The sequence below is a fragment of the Amphiura filiformis genome, chromosome 5, assembly GCF_039555335.1.
Source record: "Amphiura filiformis chromosome 5, Afil_fr2py, whole genome shotgun sequence".
In the NCBI taxonomy this organism is placed as follows: domain Eukaryota; kingdom Metazoa; phylum Echinodermata; class Ophiuroidea; order Amphilepidida; family Amphiuridae; genus Amphiura; species Amphiura filiformis.
The window spans coordinates 67,657,031-67,675,696 of NC_092632.1; the positions used below are offsets into that span (position 1 = coordinate 67,657,031).

Here is an 18,666-nt window from a genome sequence, read left to right on the forward strand (position 1 = left end):
CCTACCCACTAATATTTCCTCTGTTTCATTAATCTATGTATTTTCCATTTTTTTACAGGTATTAAAAGAAGATTATGACAAGATAGGTGGGTCGGATCAGCAAGTGATGTGGATGCAGCCATTCCATTACGGCTCACATTATTCCAACAGTGGCACTGTGTTACAATATCTGGTTAGACTGCCACCATTCACTGCCATGTTCTTACAGTATCAAGGTATATAATAGTGCTATTACTATTACTAACTAGATTTCGCGGTTCTCGGGTCGGGCGCTTCTCGTGATAGGCCTATTTCTAATTACCCAAACCCGTTACCATACCTGCCCTGACTTTTTAAACTACTATGAAATGCGTCTCTCAATGATCAAGACCCAACTTGACACAACTTAATCAATTCAACTGTATTGCTTTTCCGTTGCGCGCACTCTCCCGTTGATACTCCGCGATAGCGCATCATGAAAGCACGCCGATAGTGCACCGCGTGAACGCAATCCGCAAGAGACGCTTGAACGCGATAGCGCCATGGACAGAGAGACGGACGGACACGCCGTTATTAGTATTAAGATAAGTGCTCACATTATTACAGTACTATTCTAACTAAAGTCTGCACAAGAAGTAACGCAGCTGTTATAAATACGCCTATAGCTTCAGAACTAATAATTATTTTCATAATCTTTTGACATAAAAAGAAGGATAATTTATTTACGCGCATTTTGATACCCAATTTGTCCAGTTTGTTCAATATTAACAATACAGCAGTGTTTTGAAACAAAGATACCCGCATTTAAAAGTTGCAGCTATTTGTATTGATTTGAAGTATAAAGCGTGAAGATAATGGCATGCTTTATACGTGCTACAGTGCTGACATAATAACCATTGATCGCTGTAAACTGCAACTTTTAAATTCAGGTATTTTTCTTTAAAAGCACTACTGCGTTGTTAATCTTGAACGACATTCGACAAATGGGGTATCAAAATGCGCGTAAATAAATCATCCTTCTCTCTATGTTGAAATATTGTGAAAACAATTACTAGTTCTGAAGCTATAGGCGTATTTATAACAGCTGCATTACTTTTTGTGCAAACTTTATTTTACTTCCTTTGCTGAAAACATACTAGATGGATAGTTTTTTAAAGTGTACTACATCATTTTGTACCTCTTTCTGATGGTTTGGGAAAATGTTGAACCTGAACTTCAAGCATAAATGGACTATTCCATTTAAAGTTCACACTACCCCTGTGGAAGATTAAGCTTAAGTCTTCCACAGAGGGAGTATGAGTTTTGAATAGAATAGACAGTTGGGTAACTTCTATTTGAAATACTCCAGTTGTGGAAGATATAGGTAAAGCCATCATACATAGGGAGTATGAGTTTCAAAATGGTTAACCATGACCAATTATATTTGAAAAACATAAGGAACAGACTACCTTTTCTACTCGCTAATATTTTTCCTGTTTCACTCATATAAATTTGTACAGCCCATCTGTAACTCCGGTAAATCTGCTATGATGGTTATCATTTGCATAAGGTGCTAAACTATTTTGTGTAATTGTTGTTTTCTTTGCAGATAATCACTTTGATCTACCAGACCGCACCTTCCATTGCTTGAATACTTCCTGGCGTCTGTCATCCTTCCAGTCCAGTACTGATGTCAAAGAACTTATTCCAGAATTCTTCTTTCTTCCAGAGTTTTTGCTTAACAAAGAAGGTAATTGTTATATACCATAGTAACTGGGCTATTCCAGTTAAAATCCACATTCCCACTGTGGAAGATTAGCTAAAGTCTTCCACAGAGGGAGTATGAGTTTTGAATAGAATAGACGATTGGGTAACTTCCATTTGAAATATTCACTCCAGTTGTGGAACATATAGGTAAAACCATAATACAGGCGGAGCATGGGTTTCAAAATGATTAACCCTGACCAATTACATTTCTTAAACATACTCCCCCTGTGGAAGATATTTCCAAATTCTTCCACAGGGGTAGTGTGGATTTCAACTGGAATAGCCCATTTTCTCTATCAGTGGTATCAGTGATTCATTGAAAAAACTCCTGTGATAGCCACTTATTAGTTAGCAAACAAATCTTGCATATAGGTGTATCACATATGTGCCCATCCACCACAAACTGGTCGTAAAGTCGGCATTTTCCATTTTGAGATACAATAAAAACAGTAAATGGATTTCTATGTAAAATATATTAGGAATTTGACCTTTGATGAACCATAACTTCACTTCCAGATGTCCAATGAAGCTGGTTGAGATGTCATTTTAAAGCTGGAAGTGCATTCTTTTAAAATCTGCAATAAACAGAAAATGGTCTAGAGCCGACTTTACTACCACTTCGTGGTGGATGGTCACATATGAAATTGGTAGTAGGAGTCCGAACATTACAGAAGTTAGTTATCCATTGAATCAGTTTGAAGGATTTGTTTTATGCACCTTATCTTACAATATTGAAAGCAAGTAGATTTAGATAACATTTAGAAAGTATTTAGGTCACATTTTCCAAAGTGCCAGATTTATAAATAGGAAAGCAATATGCAGTGTGATTAAAAATTGAATGTCATTGATTTCTGTAAGTCATCTTAGGATCATGTGATGTGAAATGAGACTGGCAACCTAGCACATATAGAGGAACCTATCACAAACTTACCTTAAAGAATATGTTTCTCTTATTCTTGAATATCTTTCTCAGCGTACGCATTTGGTAAGCGTCAGAATGGCATCTCAGTACACAATGTGTTACTACCTCCATGGGCCAAGAACAATGCCAGACTGTTTATCCTGATACACAGGCAGGCACTGGAATCGGCACAGATCTCACAGATGCTGCACAACTGGATTGATTTGGTTTTTGGTTACAAGCAAAAGGGACAAGCTGCTGTAGATGCTATTAATGTCTTCCATCCTGCTGTAAGTGGATAGTATTAGTCCTGGGTGGGGTGATAGAAGGAGTCATCATGGTGGGCTTCAAGAACACAAACCCTTGACTCAGTATAGGGTGGGGTGGAAAAAGGGTCATCAGGGGAATTCAAGAACAATTCAAGTCCTGGGTGGGGTGGTAGAGGGAACCATCATGGGGACTTCAAGAACACAAACCTAGACCCGGGTAGGGTGGTAACTGGGTCATCGCGTTGACTTCAAGAACATTGACCCAGTAAAAGGGTCATCAGGGGAATTACGAACAAATCCAGTCCTGGGTGGGGTGGTAGAGGGAACCATCATGGGAACTTCAAGAATACAAACTTAGACCCAAGTAGGGTGGTAACTGGGTCATCGTAGTGACTTCAAGATCATTTACCCAGTACAGGGTGGTATTGACAAAGGGTCATCAGGGGACTTCAAGAACAAATCCAGTCCAGGGTGGGTGGAAAAGTGTATTCATGGATTCTTCAAGAACACTGACCCAATACATGGTGGGGTGAAGTTTGTTGTGAGACATAGCCATCATCCATGCATGATCAAATGTGACTGAAAATGATTCAGTTAGTGTAGTGGTCTTCTCACTCGCTTCTCACCACTGTGGCCGGGGTTCAATTCCCCGCGGCGCCACATGTGAGTTTGGTTGCCGATCCATGCTCGTCCTCGCAGGTTTTTCTCCAGGTGCTCCGGTTTTCCTCCTGCATCTAAAATCGGACCTCTTCCCATATCCCTGTCCCATCATATCCGGATGGCGTCCCTTAAATTTAGTAGCCTCTGAGCACTATTGGGATTAGCCTGGCTTCGGCCGAATGTTATAAATAAAATAAAAAATAAATATTTCATCAATCTCCATAAATTAAGATGTGTAGTAAATATTTGGCAATTCCATTTGAATTCCAAACTCCCCCTGTGAAAAGTTTAGTTAAAAGTCCTTCACAGAGGGAGTGTAGGTTTCAAATAGAATAGACGATAAGGTAACTTCTATTTGAAATACTCACTCCAGTTGTGAGCAGGGGTGTGATTTTTCCGGATTTGTGTCACGATATCATCTCCGTTTGCACGTGCGGAGTTCATATTTCCGCGATCGCGAATACTGCCGGCCATGTTTGATTGAGATCGCCCATGTTGATATATTGACAGAGACGGGATCTCTCTGTGGATGAAGGTCTCAAAATGCTTGGAAATTTAGTTGGCTGGAGGAAGAGCAAGACATTGTTGACTTGGTCGGTGCCGGAGCACCAAGAAAGCTTATTTCAGGGATTATTTTAAGAAAGTCAATAAACGCTGCTACTGTAAATGCCAGTGGTGTGACTGTATGCTGAAATACGAGGATGGTGGAAGTATGTATTCACAGATAATAAATGTTTTTATACTATGAAGTGAAGTATTTTAACAGTTTCTCATTTTTGCATTTTACCCCATGAAATTGCATCTCCAGTGGTGCTCAAGTGTAAACACCTCTGGCTTCGCCTGTGATTCCACCGGGCGTTGCCCTGACCCCACCAGCGGCCCCTGTCCCCCCCGCCAAGAACAGGCGAGAGCTCAGCTTCGCAATTTCATTGCCTTGGGGTTTTTTTCCTTAAAGCACCAATCACACCCCTGTGTGAGAAATATAGGTAAAGCTATATATACCAGGGGAGTATGGGTTTCCAAATAATTAATCGTAGCCAATTCCATTTGAAAAAACATACTCCCTCTGTGAATGACATATTTGTAACCTTCTCCCAATATGATTGTTTTCCAGACCTACTTTGGTATTGATACCTCCACTATTGAGGACCCAGTCAGAAGACGTGCAGTAGAAACCATGATCAAGACGTATGGACAGACTCCCAAGCAACTATTCCAAGGTTTGCATCCGTGTAGGGCAGATCTGGATTTATCCCCATTACATGATGGAGGCAGCAGCCTAGTAGCACAGCTCATACAACGAGGGGCAACAGGCAGAGGAATTATCAGCACAGAACAGGAAAAAGTCAGGGTAAGCTTGTGTGACGTTGGGCTATTCCGGTTGAAATCCATACACCTCCTATGCGTGGAAGACACAACCGTAATCCCCCACACAAAGGGTGTAGATTTCAAAAGGAGTCGCTCATTCAGGTAATCCCATTTGAAATTCACACCCCCTGTGTGGAAGATTACGGTCATGTCTTCCATATGGAGTGTATGGATTTCAACTGGAATAGCCCATTTGTTTGCTCATTAGACACATTTTTGTGGTATTAACTGGTTTTTCAAATGAATACTCTGGCTATTGGTACTTATCTTCAGTCAAACAGCCTACCCATCCAAACCTTGTTGCTGTGGATTCATATTAGTATTCGCATGGTATTCACATATTGACAAAAAATCATCACTTAGGTCAAAGTTGGCAAATATGAAATTAAGTTATCACTTGTTTAAAGTTACATCACTTAAATACCCTTTCACTGTTTTCAGAAATGCCATTTGTGAGCAGATCATGTCACATATAAAATCGTACAAATTAATACATTTTGTGATATGAACGCCAGCTAAAACAATATGTAATTTCTACAATTCAATTGTTGGCATTGTTTTTGTATCCAATTTCAGGGTCCTGTGCCTCAAGTGAAGGGTATGAGATGGGGCAACTACGCAGGTTCCCCTTCAATGGGAGAACCAGTGATACGATGGCAGCAGTGTTATCATATCCCACCTACACAACTCATGCCATTACCTACTGGCTCTGTGTGTGGAGTAGCTGGGAATAGGTGTCTGCTTGTTATGTACAGCAAAGAAAAGGGTAAGATGTGATTTTTAAGCACTTACTTATGCATCCCACTTTGAAATTCACAACATGAGAATCAAATTGTGGTGCTATACAGGTTAATTCAAGGTCCACTTGTAATGCATTGTGTTTATAATGTGAGTTAAACACCACATGTTTAACTTAATAGAGCTCATATGGTAAGACTCCTAATATCATTTATTATAGCCTAAGCCTTTACTAAAAATGTACATATACTATTTTGGTCCTATGGCTGACAATTCAATATGGCTGATTTCCCACAAGTTAAACAAAGTGCTATATATATATATGGAGTCAAAATAATGAAAAGTAGCTGGCCATAGGCTTCAGCATAAAATATCATAAGCTATCTCAAGAACCACGGAACCAATACTGGGCTTATATTTGTACTCAATTTAAAGCATTTTTCATGCTAATTCCAAATATGGGTATGGAAATGTTCAATTCTGAAATAGGTGAATTTAAAAGAAAATTTGGAGCTTGTCGTCTGCAGTCGACACCCGTGTGGGGAAGGTTAACTCCCTGAGCACTACCTGCCGATCTAACATTGGCTCTGATTGGTCAATTGCATGATATCTTTATTTTAATCACCAATCAGAATGGAGTTTTGCAAATAATTCACCCCAATTTTTTTGTGTGGTGAAGTTATTCTAACAATGTTGCTGATTGGTCCAATTGATAATGTAAACTTCTTTTTGACCAATAGGCAGGTAGTTCTCATGGGGTTGAATATTTTATTAATATTTTGTTTTGTTATTTTGTTTGTTCATATTGTGATTCAGGAGTGAGCTCTATGAATGCAGTGGACATCAAGTGGTCTGGTATTGTGAGTTGGGGCCATCCAGATGGCATCCTGAGGCTGAAACACAAGATGAAAGGACCATCCATTAACTTCATTCATACCAATACAAATGACCAGGTAAGGCCCAATGCAATAATCTTATGCCATGATATAATGACAAATGCCATAATTAAGGAAACAATTGCATACATAAATATCTAAGCAAGCAGTGTATCTGATCAAAAACCCACTGCTGACAATCAAATGCGATCACCAGGGCAAAACCAGAGAAGAGACGGTAGAACAAACAACCCTGTGATGGGCAAGAGACAGGACAAAAGGGGCCTATGACAAGATAAGAGTGGCCACAATGAAAAACCTGAAAAAAGTTTTGGGGTAACACACACGGAGCAAGCTCACAGGCTGTGGGTTGCCAGAAAACGGTAGAAAGAGCATAAAAAAACATTAATATTGATCTATAGATACTAGAAATAAAAACATTCAGCGATGGAGTTTAAATTCCGTTTGTAAACTCCAATAGAGGCTTTTTGAATAGATTCATTAGGTTTGTTGATTAAAATAAATGTTTTCATTTTGCTTGACAAAACGAAATGAATTTTTACTCACTACAATCGAATAACTTCATCAGGTATGACTGGTATGGTCATCTGATCCACTTTCCCGCAAAACTGGTTTCCGGTACTTCTTAGACCCCGTCTACGATACTCTTTTAAAGACTGGAAAGGAGACTAAGAAGTTACGGAAACCAGTTTTCCGGGGAAAATGGATCAGATGACCATATCAGTCATACCTGATCAAGTCCTCCGATGTGAAGGACAAAATATTGTTGTGAGTTTTGTCAAGGTTTTGTCAAGCAAAATGGAAATATTTAGAAGGCTTTTTTGTTTAACATGAAGGCTTACATTGGGTTGGGATCCATTTTAATTCACATATGTAAGTATAAAGACAATCATATCTGCAATGACTGCCTCTGTTGTGTGAGCTGTATATCATTATTAATGTATTTGAGAGTATTGGTTCTTAGCATGCTTAATCCTGGATCTGCTGGGTCAACAAATAAAAACAATATACCAAAAGTATATGTAAAAAGGGGAACTTTATTGTTGAGTGTCATAATTATTGGGTTTGCATGACTAAGGTGACTAGTCGTAGTCATGGCTATTAGCTGTAGTTGCAATAAAGGGCTGGTGACAGACAACTATCTATTGTATCTTCAGAAACACATTTAAGAGAAATAAAATGTGGCTTGAAAAGTGAATTAAGTCTGTGTAAAATGTCTATCGGTATCGGTCAAATTGGTATATCAATAGATTAATTTGTGACAAGAGTGTTTTGGGTGCTTGTGTAATGTGTTGCTCACGCTATCTATCCTTAAATAGTCCATACTTTCATTTGTTTATTTGTGAATTTTGGGCACTAAAATAATACGACCTTTCACTCATATTTTGAACTCAAAATTGTCCTCTTGGTCATTGTTGTTGCAACTTTACTTTAGTTCACCTCAAGTTCAGTAGTGACGTAGGTGCATATTTCGCTGGGGGCAGTATCAAATCGCGCACATAAAGTTAATCCTGTAGAGCACGCACAGGCGAGTACATAGGCGTTTTGTCGGCACGCTTGCAGCACAACCGCGAAAAGGCATTGATGTCACTACCAAACTTGAGGTGAACCAAATATGGGTAAAACAAGTTGAATACTAAAAAAAGCTGAAGTCAGGTAACCCTTAATGCTCTGCGTGCTAGCCATACGCCTCAATGGAAAAAGTTCAAGTTTTAAAATATTTTCTCAAAATATCAAGATACTAGGCTTGTTTGTACTCATTTTAATGCATTTTTCATGCTGATTCCAAATATGGTCATGAAAATTTACATTTCTGAAATTTTTGAATTTTAAAATTTTTTTCGAAACTTGTCATCTGCAGTCGACACTCGCGTGAAGAGAGTTAATAATGATGGTAATTTTTGTTTTCAGATCACCTGTTGTAACTCTGTATCTGATTGCAAGCTACTGTTTACTGGTACCTACTCTGGGATGATCACTGCCTACCGTACTAAATACAATCCTGACAAGGTAAGGAGAACATAGCTTCGTCCGGCAGGAAAAACCTCCTATGTGCTTGTGGCCCCTGAACATGTTTAAAACAAAACTGCCTACATGTTACATAGGAGGTTTTGCTTTAAACATGTTCAGGGGCCAAGGACACATAGGATGTTTTTCCTGCCCGGTGACGTTGAGATTGCGATTGTAGATGGGACTGTTGGGCCATTGGGATATTCCATTTGAAATCCACATGCCCCCTGTGGAAGATTTAGCTAAGGTATTCCACAGAGGGAGTATGAGTTTCAAATAGAATAGACAATTAGGTAACTTCCATTTGAAATACTCACTCCAGTTGTGGAAGATATATTTTGAAACTCATACTCCCTCTGTATTATGGCTTTACCTATATCTTCCACAACTGGAGTGAGTATTTCAAATGGAAGTTACCTAATTGTCTATTCTATTTGAAACTGATACTCCCTCCGTGGAAGACTTTAGCTAAATTTTAAATAGAATAGTCCAATCAGGTAAAGCCATATACAGGTGGAGTATCAATATGACAAACATACTCCCTCTGTGGAAGACTTTTCTTAAATATTCCAGAGGACAGATTTCAAATGGAATAAACACATTTGGAATAGAGTAAAATGAATCACACCTCCCTATTCCTGTGATCAATGTTGGAACCTGATGGTTTTCTCATACAAACCCAGCAGTACTCAACATTGATTGGTGGGGATTTGGGAGTTGAGGTTTGGAAATAGTTTAAACTTGATGGGACATCTGAAATTATGACTAAAAGATGGTGCATATTTCCATGAGTATCCCAAACATTGTAGTTGTTGTTATGAACAAGAGACTTATTAACTGCATATTGAAACTGGAAGAGTACAGAGCAAGCCATATTGTTTTAGAATTACATGTGAATTTACTTGAAATATATAAGGCCAAAAAAAAAAAAAAAAAGGTTTGTCTCACGAACCCAGCAAGATAAGTATGTGAAAGCGATACAGCTGCGTTTGTCTCACGCTGCTGACCGCCTTTTAAAGGTTTTTTTTTTCCCGATTTTTCCGGTTCCCGATAGTTCAACCAACGTAGTAAAAATGAATTCCTCAATGTCAGAAAACCATCGAAAATGTCAGGCAGCGCGTATGCCATTAGTGTTGCAGATAGCCCGTAACCCACACCGTAGCCTCAGTCTCGCTAGTTTCACGCCATCCTTGCAACGCACGGAGCGTAAAGTTTACGAAGCAAAGTGGATGCAATATAAAAGGACTAAGCCCACGGAGAACTCTGCGATCGCGTGAAGCCATGTTGTTTTCATAAATTTTTGTATTTTTTGTAGCTGTTTTTAAATCGAATTTTTACCGCTTATTTCAACATGATTGTTCGTATTCAGATAGATAAAACAGGGGGACTGTGCTGAGGAATTGGCGAGAATTGATCGGTCCATAGAGGGGTAAAAAAGGTGAAAACTGAAGAAACCTCTCGATAGAGTACCGAAAGCTCACTCAGCCCTCTAAATATTCACCTCTATGGAAACATCAAATCTCGCTCATACCAACATTTGTATCGTAGCTTTGTATTTTGCACTGATTTTTAATAGTGATCAGCTCTAGGAAGGCAAATAAAATACAGTTACAGAATATTAACATTGTAAATTTGTTGCTTCTCTTTCATTGTAAGACCACTTGTAGTTTTCCAATACCTGTCTTGTGATTTTCATTTGTCTCAGGCTAAAAAAAAAAAAAAAAAAAACAAAATTAATAAAAAAAAAAGCTTCTAAACCTAAAAAAAAGAAAAAAAAAAAAAACAAAAAGTAAATTTAAAAAATGTTGTAGAAAAAAAAAAAAAAAAAAAAAAGCATAGCACTTAGCTTTTTTGGCAAATGTTCGTGAGACAAACCTTTTTTTTTTTTTTGGCCTAATCATGAAGTTAGACATGTGCAAATAAGAGCACTGGGATCTAATTCATGTTCAAAATGTGACAACATGATTGTTCACATTTAAGGGTACCCTTCTAATAATGAAGTCTTCGTCCTAGGATCTAAACAAACCTACAAACATTTTTGTTCAGATGACAAAGGAGGTACACATGCTGTATAGGGCTGAGAATAAACCTGCTCAATAGCTCTATGGGCATACCACGTAGTGCCACAGACCAGTAAACTATTTATCTAAAATTCTTTGCAAATTATCTTTTTCTGCTCAAATTCTTTGCAAATTAGAAACTAGATTTTATTTATTTGTTTGTTTGTTGACTTGATACAGCAATCTAGTGTAGAAGTCGTCGGATCGCCCGTCAATCTATACGGCCATACAGCAAGAATCAACTGCCTTTGTGTGTGCAGACCATATAGTATCATGGTTAGTGCTAGTGAAGATGGCACATGTATTATATGGGATCTTAACAGGTAGGTCTTTGCATATCTTGGGTTGGGTGAGGGTCTGAACTCGTTATGTGCAGAAACACACATGAGTCCTGGTGGGCTGGAGCAAAACCAGAGTGAATAGGTTTGCCCCATGCTGCTGGTAAAGAGGAAATAGATTAATCTTTAATTTTATACATTCCTAGAAACATCAGGAAAGAGGTTACAACAAATAACAATGCCTTTGACAGTGTCTTACCCTGTGCAATGCATGTAATTTTATTTTCAAATTTGTGAGCACTGGTCATTTATTAAAAAAATAAAATAAAATTAAATGAATGTTGGTGATTTAATGTGCGCTTCACCTAAGCTTGACCTAAGTATTATCACACTTCAACAATTATTTCCCTTCCATTAGGCTATTTCAGCATCATTTCCACTTCACCAAGTCTGCAACTGATGTGCAGGTACTCTCAGCGACTTAGATTGTGATTACCCCCATCAGCTCCCCATTTTATACCATTTTTATAATTGGGAATTAAGCTATCTTGCTCAAGGACGCAACACACTGGCCGTGGGGCTCGAACTCAAGCAACCTTTCGCTTGTGAAGCTCGAGCCCCAACCATTAGGCCACCGTGCTTCCCCGATTCATTGATTGATTATGGGTTATTAGTTTTAATGCATCAGTAATGCACTTACATTGATTTGTCTCATGATTCAATTCCTAATTCTATAACAATGAAAGTATCCATTGAAATAATGTATGAACTAGAAAAGGAGCTGCATTATAACTTTTTTGCGTTTGTTTTGTCAGACTGTGCTATGTGAGATCTTTGATGGATAAGACAGTACATTGCAGAGGAATAACTACTGTAGCTGTGAGTGATGTAGCAGGTGATATAGCAACCGCCTCCAATATGAGTAAGTTCATTATTATAACAATTAGTGGGTTTTTAACGGGTTCGTCGTCGGACAAGTTTAGAACTGTCAATCTTTCGTCAGGAGTAGCTCTGACTTCTTCAGGACCAATTACCTAAGAATGAGACATGTAGACTGCCCCTTGCCTACTGATGACTCTAAAAAGAGCCGTTCACTGAAGACTGTCCCTTGTCAACAGAGAACAAGCAGATCTCGCCTATCTGCTAATATAAAGATTTTGGTGGCTCTGAAAAGAGCTGTTCACTGAAGACTGCCCCTTGTCTACAGAAACAAGCAGACCTTGCCTATCTGCTGATTTTAAAGGTTTTGGTGGCTCTGAAAAGAGCCGTTCACTGAAGACTGCCCCTTGTCTACAGAATCAAGCAGACCTCGCCTATCTGCTAAATTTAAAGGTTTGGTGGCTCTGAAAAGAGCCGTTCACTGAATTATATAATAATAAATAATTACTGAATTATATAATTATTATAATTGGCTGATCAAACTTCCATGTAATCTATTGGCAGGAAGTAACTGTAGATTATAGTCACAATATCATTACATTACATTGGAAGAATTATTTGGCCATTCCAGATGAAATACATCCACAGTATGGAAGACACAACCTTATATCTTCTACACAGGGAATGTGAACTTCAAATGGGGTTAGCTAAATGGGTGACTCCATTTGAAATCTACACCCCATGTATGGGAGATTAAGGTCATGTCTTCCATAGGGGGTGTATGGATTTCAACTGGAATATCCCATTGAGGTTGTACATAGTAAAATCAAAATAATTGAAAAATCAATCCCTACTTTTGTACAGTCAGTCCACGGCTGTTTGATGTATATAGAATTGGCTTCATTATTAACTAAATGCAAACTATAGATGGCGCTATTTATCCTAAATCATATTTCTTTATTTGCAAGGGTTAGGTGATCAAAACCACCATTAAAACAGCTGGATTAGGTGAAACAAGCAACAACAAAATTGTATAAACATATTTTATCAAACAATAAAAGGAATTATTTGTATTAAAAGCTTGAAAGGGTATAATTTCCAGTAACTAAATAGCGCCATCAATTGTGTCATAAATAGATACATTTTATATCCGAAAAAGCTTTAAAAAATACTATTTAAAGTGAATAATTTTGTAAAAGAGGGGAAATTAAAGTTGAGAACGACTCAAAAGCATCTGTATACATTAGCACGATATCACTTGTAGCTGTTTAAGCCTAAAATTTGGTTATACATGATGTTTTGTTTGAAAAACTTATAAATGATCCCATCAAACAACCGTGAGTCTACTCTGAAGTACAAAGTACCGACGCGGACGCTCACATTGTCCAAACTTTGAAGGCACGCATACCTGCAGCAGAGACGCAGCACTGTGCACTGTTTATGCGCTTTATACACGTGTGTTGTCACTTTGTACGGCAGAGTGGACAAAAGGCAATTTTGTTTTTCATTTGCTTCTTCATTGTCTTTTATTTTGTACCACTTACCTTGACCCTAAAGTAACTGTCATAACATTTCATGGATATTGAGAGGCAAAACAATATGTCTTGAATTTACTCGCAAAACTTCTCTGTGAGTTACACAAATGATACCTTTATACCTAATTGGAAACAGCCATGCTGACTCAACTTAGTAGACCAAGGTATCTTGTAGACTTTAGAACAGGTCACAGATTTGACTTCATCTTTGGAAAAGCTTACACCTGTTATGTTTGTATCAATATTTCAGTTGAAGGTGGTAGTGAGCTGTCCCTATGGACTGTGAATGCTGACCTTGTAAGACGTGTGCAGTGTGATAGTACCATACACTGTCTGGCATTCTCCAATATGTCGGAAGGAATTGCCGTCAACTCGGTTGCTGCTGGATGCCAGGATGGGGTCGTCAGGTAAGATCCAAACTGACTGATCAATCCAGTATAACCTAGTAGTAAGAAAACAAGAATGAATAAATATTTGCTTGTGCTTAAAGCCATAATGTGTGATTTGATTCACAGCGACGCCCTCAATTTTACTCCGATTTCTACTTTTTGCATAATTATAATGCTCAGTGGTACACCAAAATACCACATAAAAGACTAAGCCTGAAGTCCTTTAATAACAGTAAAATTCGACCCGGTTTTATTCAGAGTTCATCGATCGACTGCTTGCTAACATCTCCCGTGGATGTCAGCTTATGTGTACACATGTCGAGCGCTATGCAGTGCAGTTACATGTAATACGATCGGCGAGTGTAGTGCACGCATTGTAGGCGCTGGAATGAAATTGCAATTTTCTTTGTTATACCTCATTAGTTTGGCTCGAAATTAAAAGGGGATAATGTGATCAGTGAAAACAAACATATAACTAGGAATCCATTCATTATGCAAATCACACATTATTGCTTTAAATGGCACCCTGTTTCTGGTCCAAATTGTGACTGCTTCAGCATATGAAAAAACATGAAACTTGTTTATATAGGATGTTATCAATCTTTTGGGTTGTTCCCTTAGTGTTTCACATCAGTGCAAGAATCAAAAGAAATTCAAAGCTTGGATGTCGCCAAACTCATTATGCGATAAAATACTGTCTTTTTTCAGCACAAAAGAATCAGTTAACTTGGTGTTGACTTTGTTTTTTTCAGGTTCTGGAGTGTGATAGACTTGACACCAGTGCGAGTGTTGCCAGCTCATATGCAGAGAGCTATAGTCAGGTGAGTTGTTACATAGCGTCGTATGTGTCATTGGCCCCTGAACATGTTTAAAGCAAAACCTCTTATGTAACCTGTTGGTAGTTTTGTTTTAAACATGTTCAGGGGCCAAAAGCACATAGGAGGTTTTTCCTGCTACAGATTGAGGAATCACAGCAAGCTGTAATTGGGCTATTCCATTTGAAATCCACATTGCCCCTGTTCATACTACCTCTGAGAAAGAGTCAACTCAATCTTCCACAGAGGGAGGATGAGTTTCAAATAGAGTTGGTTATGTGCTAATTCCATTTGAAATTCATACTCCCTCTGTGGAAGATATTTTCAAAACCTGCCACAGAGGTAAATGTGGATTTTAAATGGAATAGTCCATTTCTCATGAGCCAATACTAATTCTGTTGGTTCTATGTAATTTATATTGTCCTGCATATATGACCAAATATGCAAGGAAAGTTATGCAAATATACTTGACTTTGGTCAAGGTATATGTGGCGGTATGATAGTGTATTTTAGGGGATAAAATTTTGGATCCAGAAGTGTATTTTTAAATGAATAGCGTCTTGACATTTGTATCTTCGACCTATTTCCATCAACAGCTTGACGTTTACCCATGATTCCCTCTTCCTTGTGACCTGTGACACGGATGGATTGGTGATATTCTGGGGCAAGAAAGATGGAAGCAACAAGAAAGTGCCCAAATTTGAGGCATTTATAGGTCCACCATCAGAAGTCAAATAGAAGAAAAGAACTGGTCATGACTCAGTGGATCCCTGTTTCTCACTGGTAGCACTTTGATACAAGATATTACTGTGGTAGCTACTCTTTGTGATCCTTGTTGATGTTATGGGAACATACATCTTCAAAGAGGCTATGAGGAGGAGGAATGTTGGAGTGACATCTTCATCTTCATCGATGATCAAGTTGAAGAAGAAAGCAAAGAGGGTGAAGGAATGTACGATTTAAAATGGTATAAGATAGACAAGATTGAAGATGCACTTTGTACAGTGTGTTCTACCTCTATTACTGGTAACGCATGAGAAATCACTTGTTTGCAGAATGGTTAGCAATGAAATGTCATGTGGTGTAAAACTGAAAACTTTTACTCTGAATGTTTGGTGCCTTTATATGCATTCCAAAGATAACATTAAGTAAAATAATGTAAAATCTTTAGTGGATATGACTGTGGTATACCACAGTCATATTTGTGTGGAAATAAATAGCACATTGCATGGATTGCATGTCGTGAAAATTGTTGGGCCCAGGTTTTAATGTATTCCTTGAAGAACGGGGACTTAAATGGAGTGAAAACAAGTCTTACAACAGGTATACTTTCTTTGTGCAGTTTGTCAGTTTCTTTGATACATGTAAAGTTTGGAAGTATGCCTTCTTTGACAAAGTAGAACCAACTCTTGTCATACATGCAACTCAAAAGCTGAGCTTCTTGACCAGACTGCTATTGGGCTATCCAGATGAAATCCATACACCTGCTATGGAAGACGTGACCTAGATCTCCCACACAGGGTGTGTAAATTTCAAATGGGAATCACCCATTCAGGTTACCCCATTTGGTAATTCACACTCCTTGTGTGGGAGATTATGTCTTCATAGCGAGTATATGGATTTCAACTGGAATAGCCCGATCTGTAGTGTCAAATTGATGTGAGCAGAAAAAAATGCAACTGTTCAACTCAAAGAGAAATAGCGTTAATTTCTTATTTCTTCTGTGGTGGAGGGACCAGTGTGGTGATCGGCGATCGCGTAGAAGTGGCAAGGTCTCCTCTCCTTATACATGCTGAGGACCAATGGTAAACCGTTTTGTTGTCAAGACTGTTGATCAGCCAATCAGCATGATTGTTTATCACCTATGTGTTTACGCTTGTGTACGTGATACGCACAGCTCCGACCACAGAAGAAATAAAAAATTAACTGTAGATGTAATAACTAACAATTATAACAATCAACAAATATGTAGAATAGAATTATGTAATAGACTACAGGATAAATATTCTCATAAATATGTCTGTTTATTCATGCAATTCATACTATCCATAACGATTGAAAAATATCTTTGTTTATAACTCTTATTCAGTGAAATTTACAAAATGGGTAAGATGTTCTATGATGGAATGCTGATTGTTCAATTTTAATCACTGTGGTTCATAAGATATGAGTTTGCTTGTTTGATTATCTCAGATTTTGATGATCATTAGCACAGATGCCATTTTATGTGACCACCACAGTTTGTGATAGGGCTTTATATGTGACACGGTCTGGTCCATGGGGGCCAAAGGCGGCAAATTTGAAATTGAGATAAAGGCAAAAATATAGAGTTAAAAAACAATAAAATACATAACAAAATACACATTACAAAGCTTCAGAACTTTAGAACCAAGTATGATACATGTAGACCTTTGGTGTTTTCAGTATATGATAGCCTATTGTTCGTATATGGTAATAATTATAGTAAATCAATTTACAAAAATGCCTCCTTTGGCCCATGGAGCAAATCGTGTCACATATATTATAGGCTCGAAGCTAAAAGACCACCACAGTTTGTGATAAGACATAATGTATGATTTCCGTCAAATTTTTATTTTGTTATTCTTTACCCAATATGCTCAAATGATATTAGTAATAATTGCCAGTAAGGATTTTCGTCCATTTTAAGCCAAAAAATCAAAGAAACTCCACTGGATATTTTGGCTATTTAATGTGGAATTCTATGTGGGACTTACTGTCATAATTATGATTTTATGTCAAAATTATTTTAGGTGTAAGCTGGGACATGGGTAAATGTTACAAATATACCAAAAATCTGGTTTGAAAAATAATTAGCTAATTTCATATGATAAGATCATACATTATGGCTTTTAAAATTCTGGTGGAGATTTTATATTTTGCCATTAATTATAAGGGACCAATTACTATAAATAACATAAAAGGCTCTCAATTTATGTGCTGGATATTATTTGTAGAATTTCCATATTTTTTATATTTTTTTAGTGATCTCCAAGACAAAGTATGCGTATGAATACAAGTTTTTGTTTGTGATAGATATATTAGCACTCAAGTTTAGTAATACAGGCTGTTTGTTTTTTTCTATGAATTTTTGTACAAAATATTTATTTAATTTAATATTATTACAGTAAAATGTTATAGAATTTAGCTAATAGAAAGTATAAAACTGAATTATTTTTTTCAACTTTATTCTTTGACTGTGTCAAAAACAAGAAATAACAATTCCTAAAGTACTATGATTATACTGATGTTGTGATTACTATAAGTTCTTTATTTTCATACGATGAAAACCAAACTTATTGTATATTTCAAGATGAAAATGATGTTAACAATATAAGTATAGTTTTATATACCGGTACACTGTAATTCTATAGAATAATTCCATGTAGTGATAGTCACAGAACTTCCTGTATTTTTTGTAATAAAATTGATAGTGTCCAGGTGCCCATTATACAGATGGCGCCATTTTGTAATAAAATTGATGTGCCAGGATGCCCATTGGACTGTTCCATTTAAAATCCACACTCCCCCTGTGGAAGATTTTGGAAATATCTGCCACAGGGGGAGTATGAATTTCAAATGGAATGAGCACATTAATTAGGCAACTCCATTTGAATTTTATACACCCTCTGAGGGGAATGAGTTTCAAATGGCTCTGCTAATGTGTTAATTCCATTTGAAATTCATATCTTCCACAGGGGTAGTGTGGATTTTAAATGGAATAGCTAATTATACAGACGGCACCAGTCAGTTGTCATACTGATATATGCGTCATTCCTTTAACATTGTAATTTCAACTCTCAAATCAATGCAGCTACTTCATATGTTTAACCAATGATGTTGATATATATATATATAGCATAGAGTCAACATGTGTAGCGACATGTAGACTGAGTAATGAGTACCCTGTGAATTATAGGCTGTGCCATATTGAATTCAAAGCAGGTGGCTCAACATGTGTAGAGATATGCGGACTGAGTAACAAGTACCCTGTGAATTATGGACTGCGCCATATTGAATTCAAAGCAGGTGGTTCAATATTCATATCCTAAAATAGCGACATGCAGACCGAGTAACGAGTACCCTGTGAATTATGGACTGCGCCATATTCAAATCAATTCAAAG

General features: G+C 37.6%; 1 protein-coding gene across 1 annotated transcript in view; it reads left to right on the plus strand.

Moving 5' to 3' along the window:
- Positions 1 to 15,707, plus strand: part of LOC140152351 (lysosomal-trafficking regulator-like) — a 134,999-nt gene extending 119,292 nt beyond the window's left edge. Inside the window, 12 exon segments of the mRNA XM_072174655.1 lie at positions 59 to 215; positions 1,568 to 1,708; positions 2,699 to 2,916; positions 4,670 to 4,906; positions 5,500 to 5,689; positions 6,478 to 6,614; positions 8,469 to 8,567; positions 10,808 to 10,950; positions 11,721 to 11,827; positions 13,570 to 13,726; positions 14,461 to 14,529; positions 15,120 to 15,707. Of these exon segments, the coding sequence (XP_072030756.1) occupies positions 59 to 215; positions 1,568 to 1,708; positions 2,699 to 2,916; positions 4,670 to 4,906; positions 5,500 to 5,689; positions 6,478 to 6,614; positions 8,469 to 8,567; positions 10,808 to 10,950; positions 11,721 to 11,827; positions 13,570 to 13,726; positions 14,461 to 14,529; positions 15,120 to 15,261 (1,797 nt within the window). The 3' untranslated portion in view covers positions 15,262 to 15,707.
- The last annotated feature ends 2,959 nt before the right edge of the window (positions 15,708 to 18,666 follow it).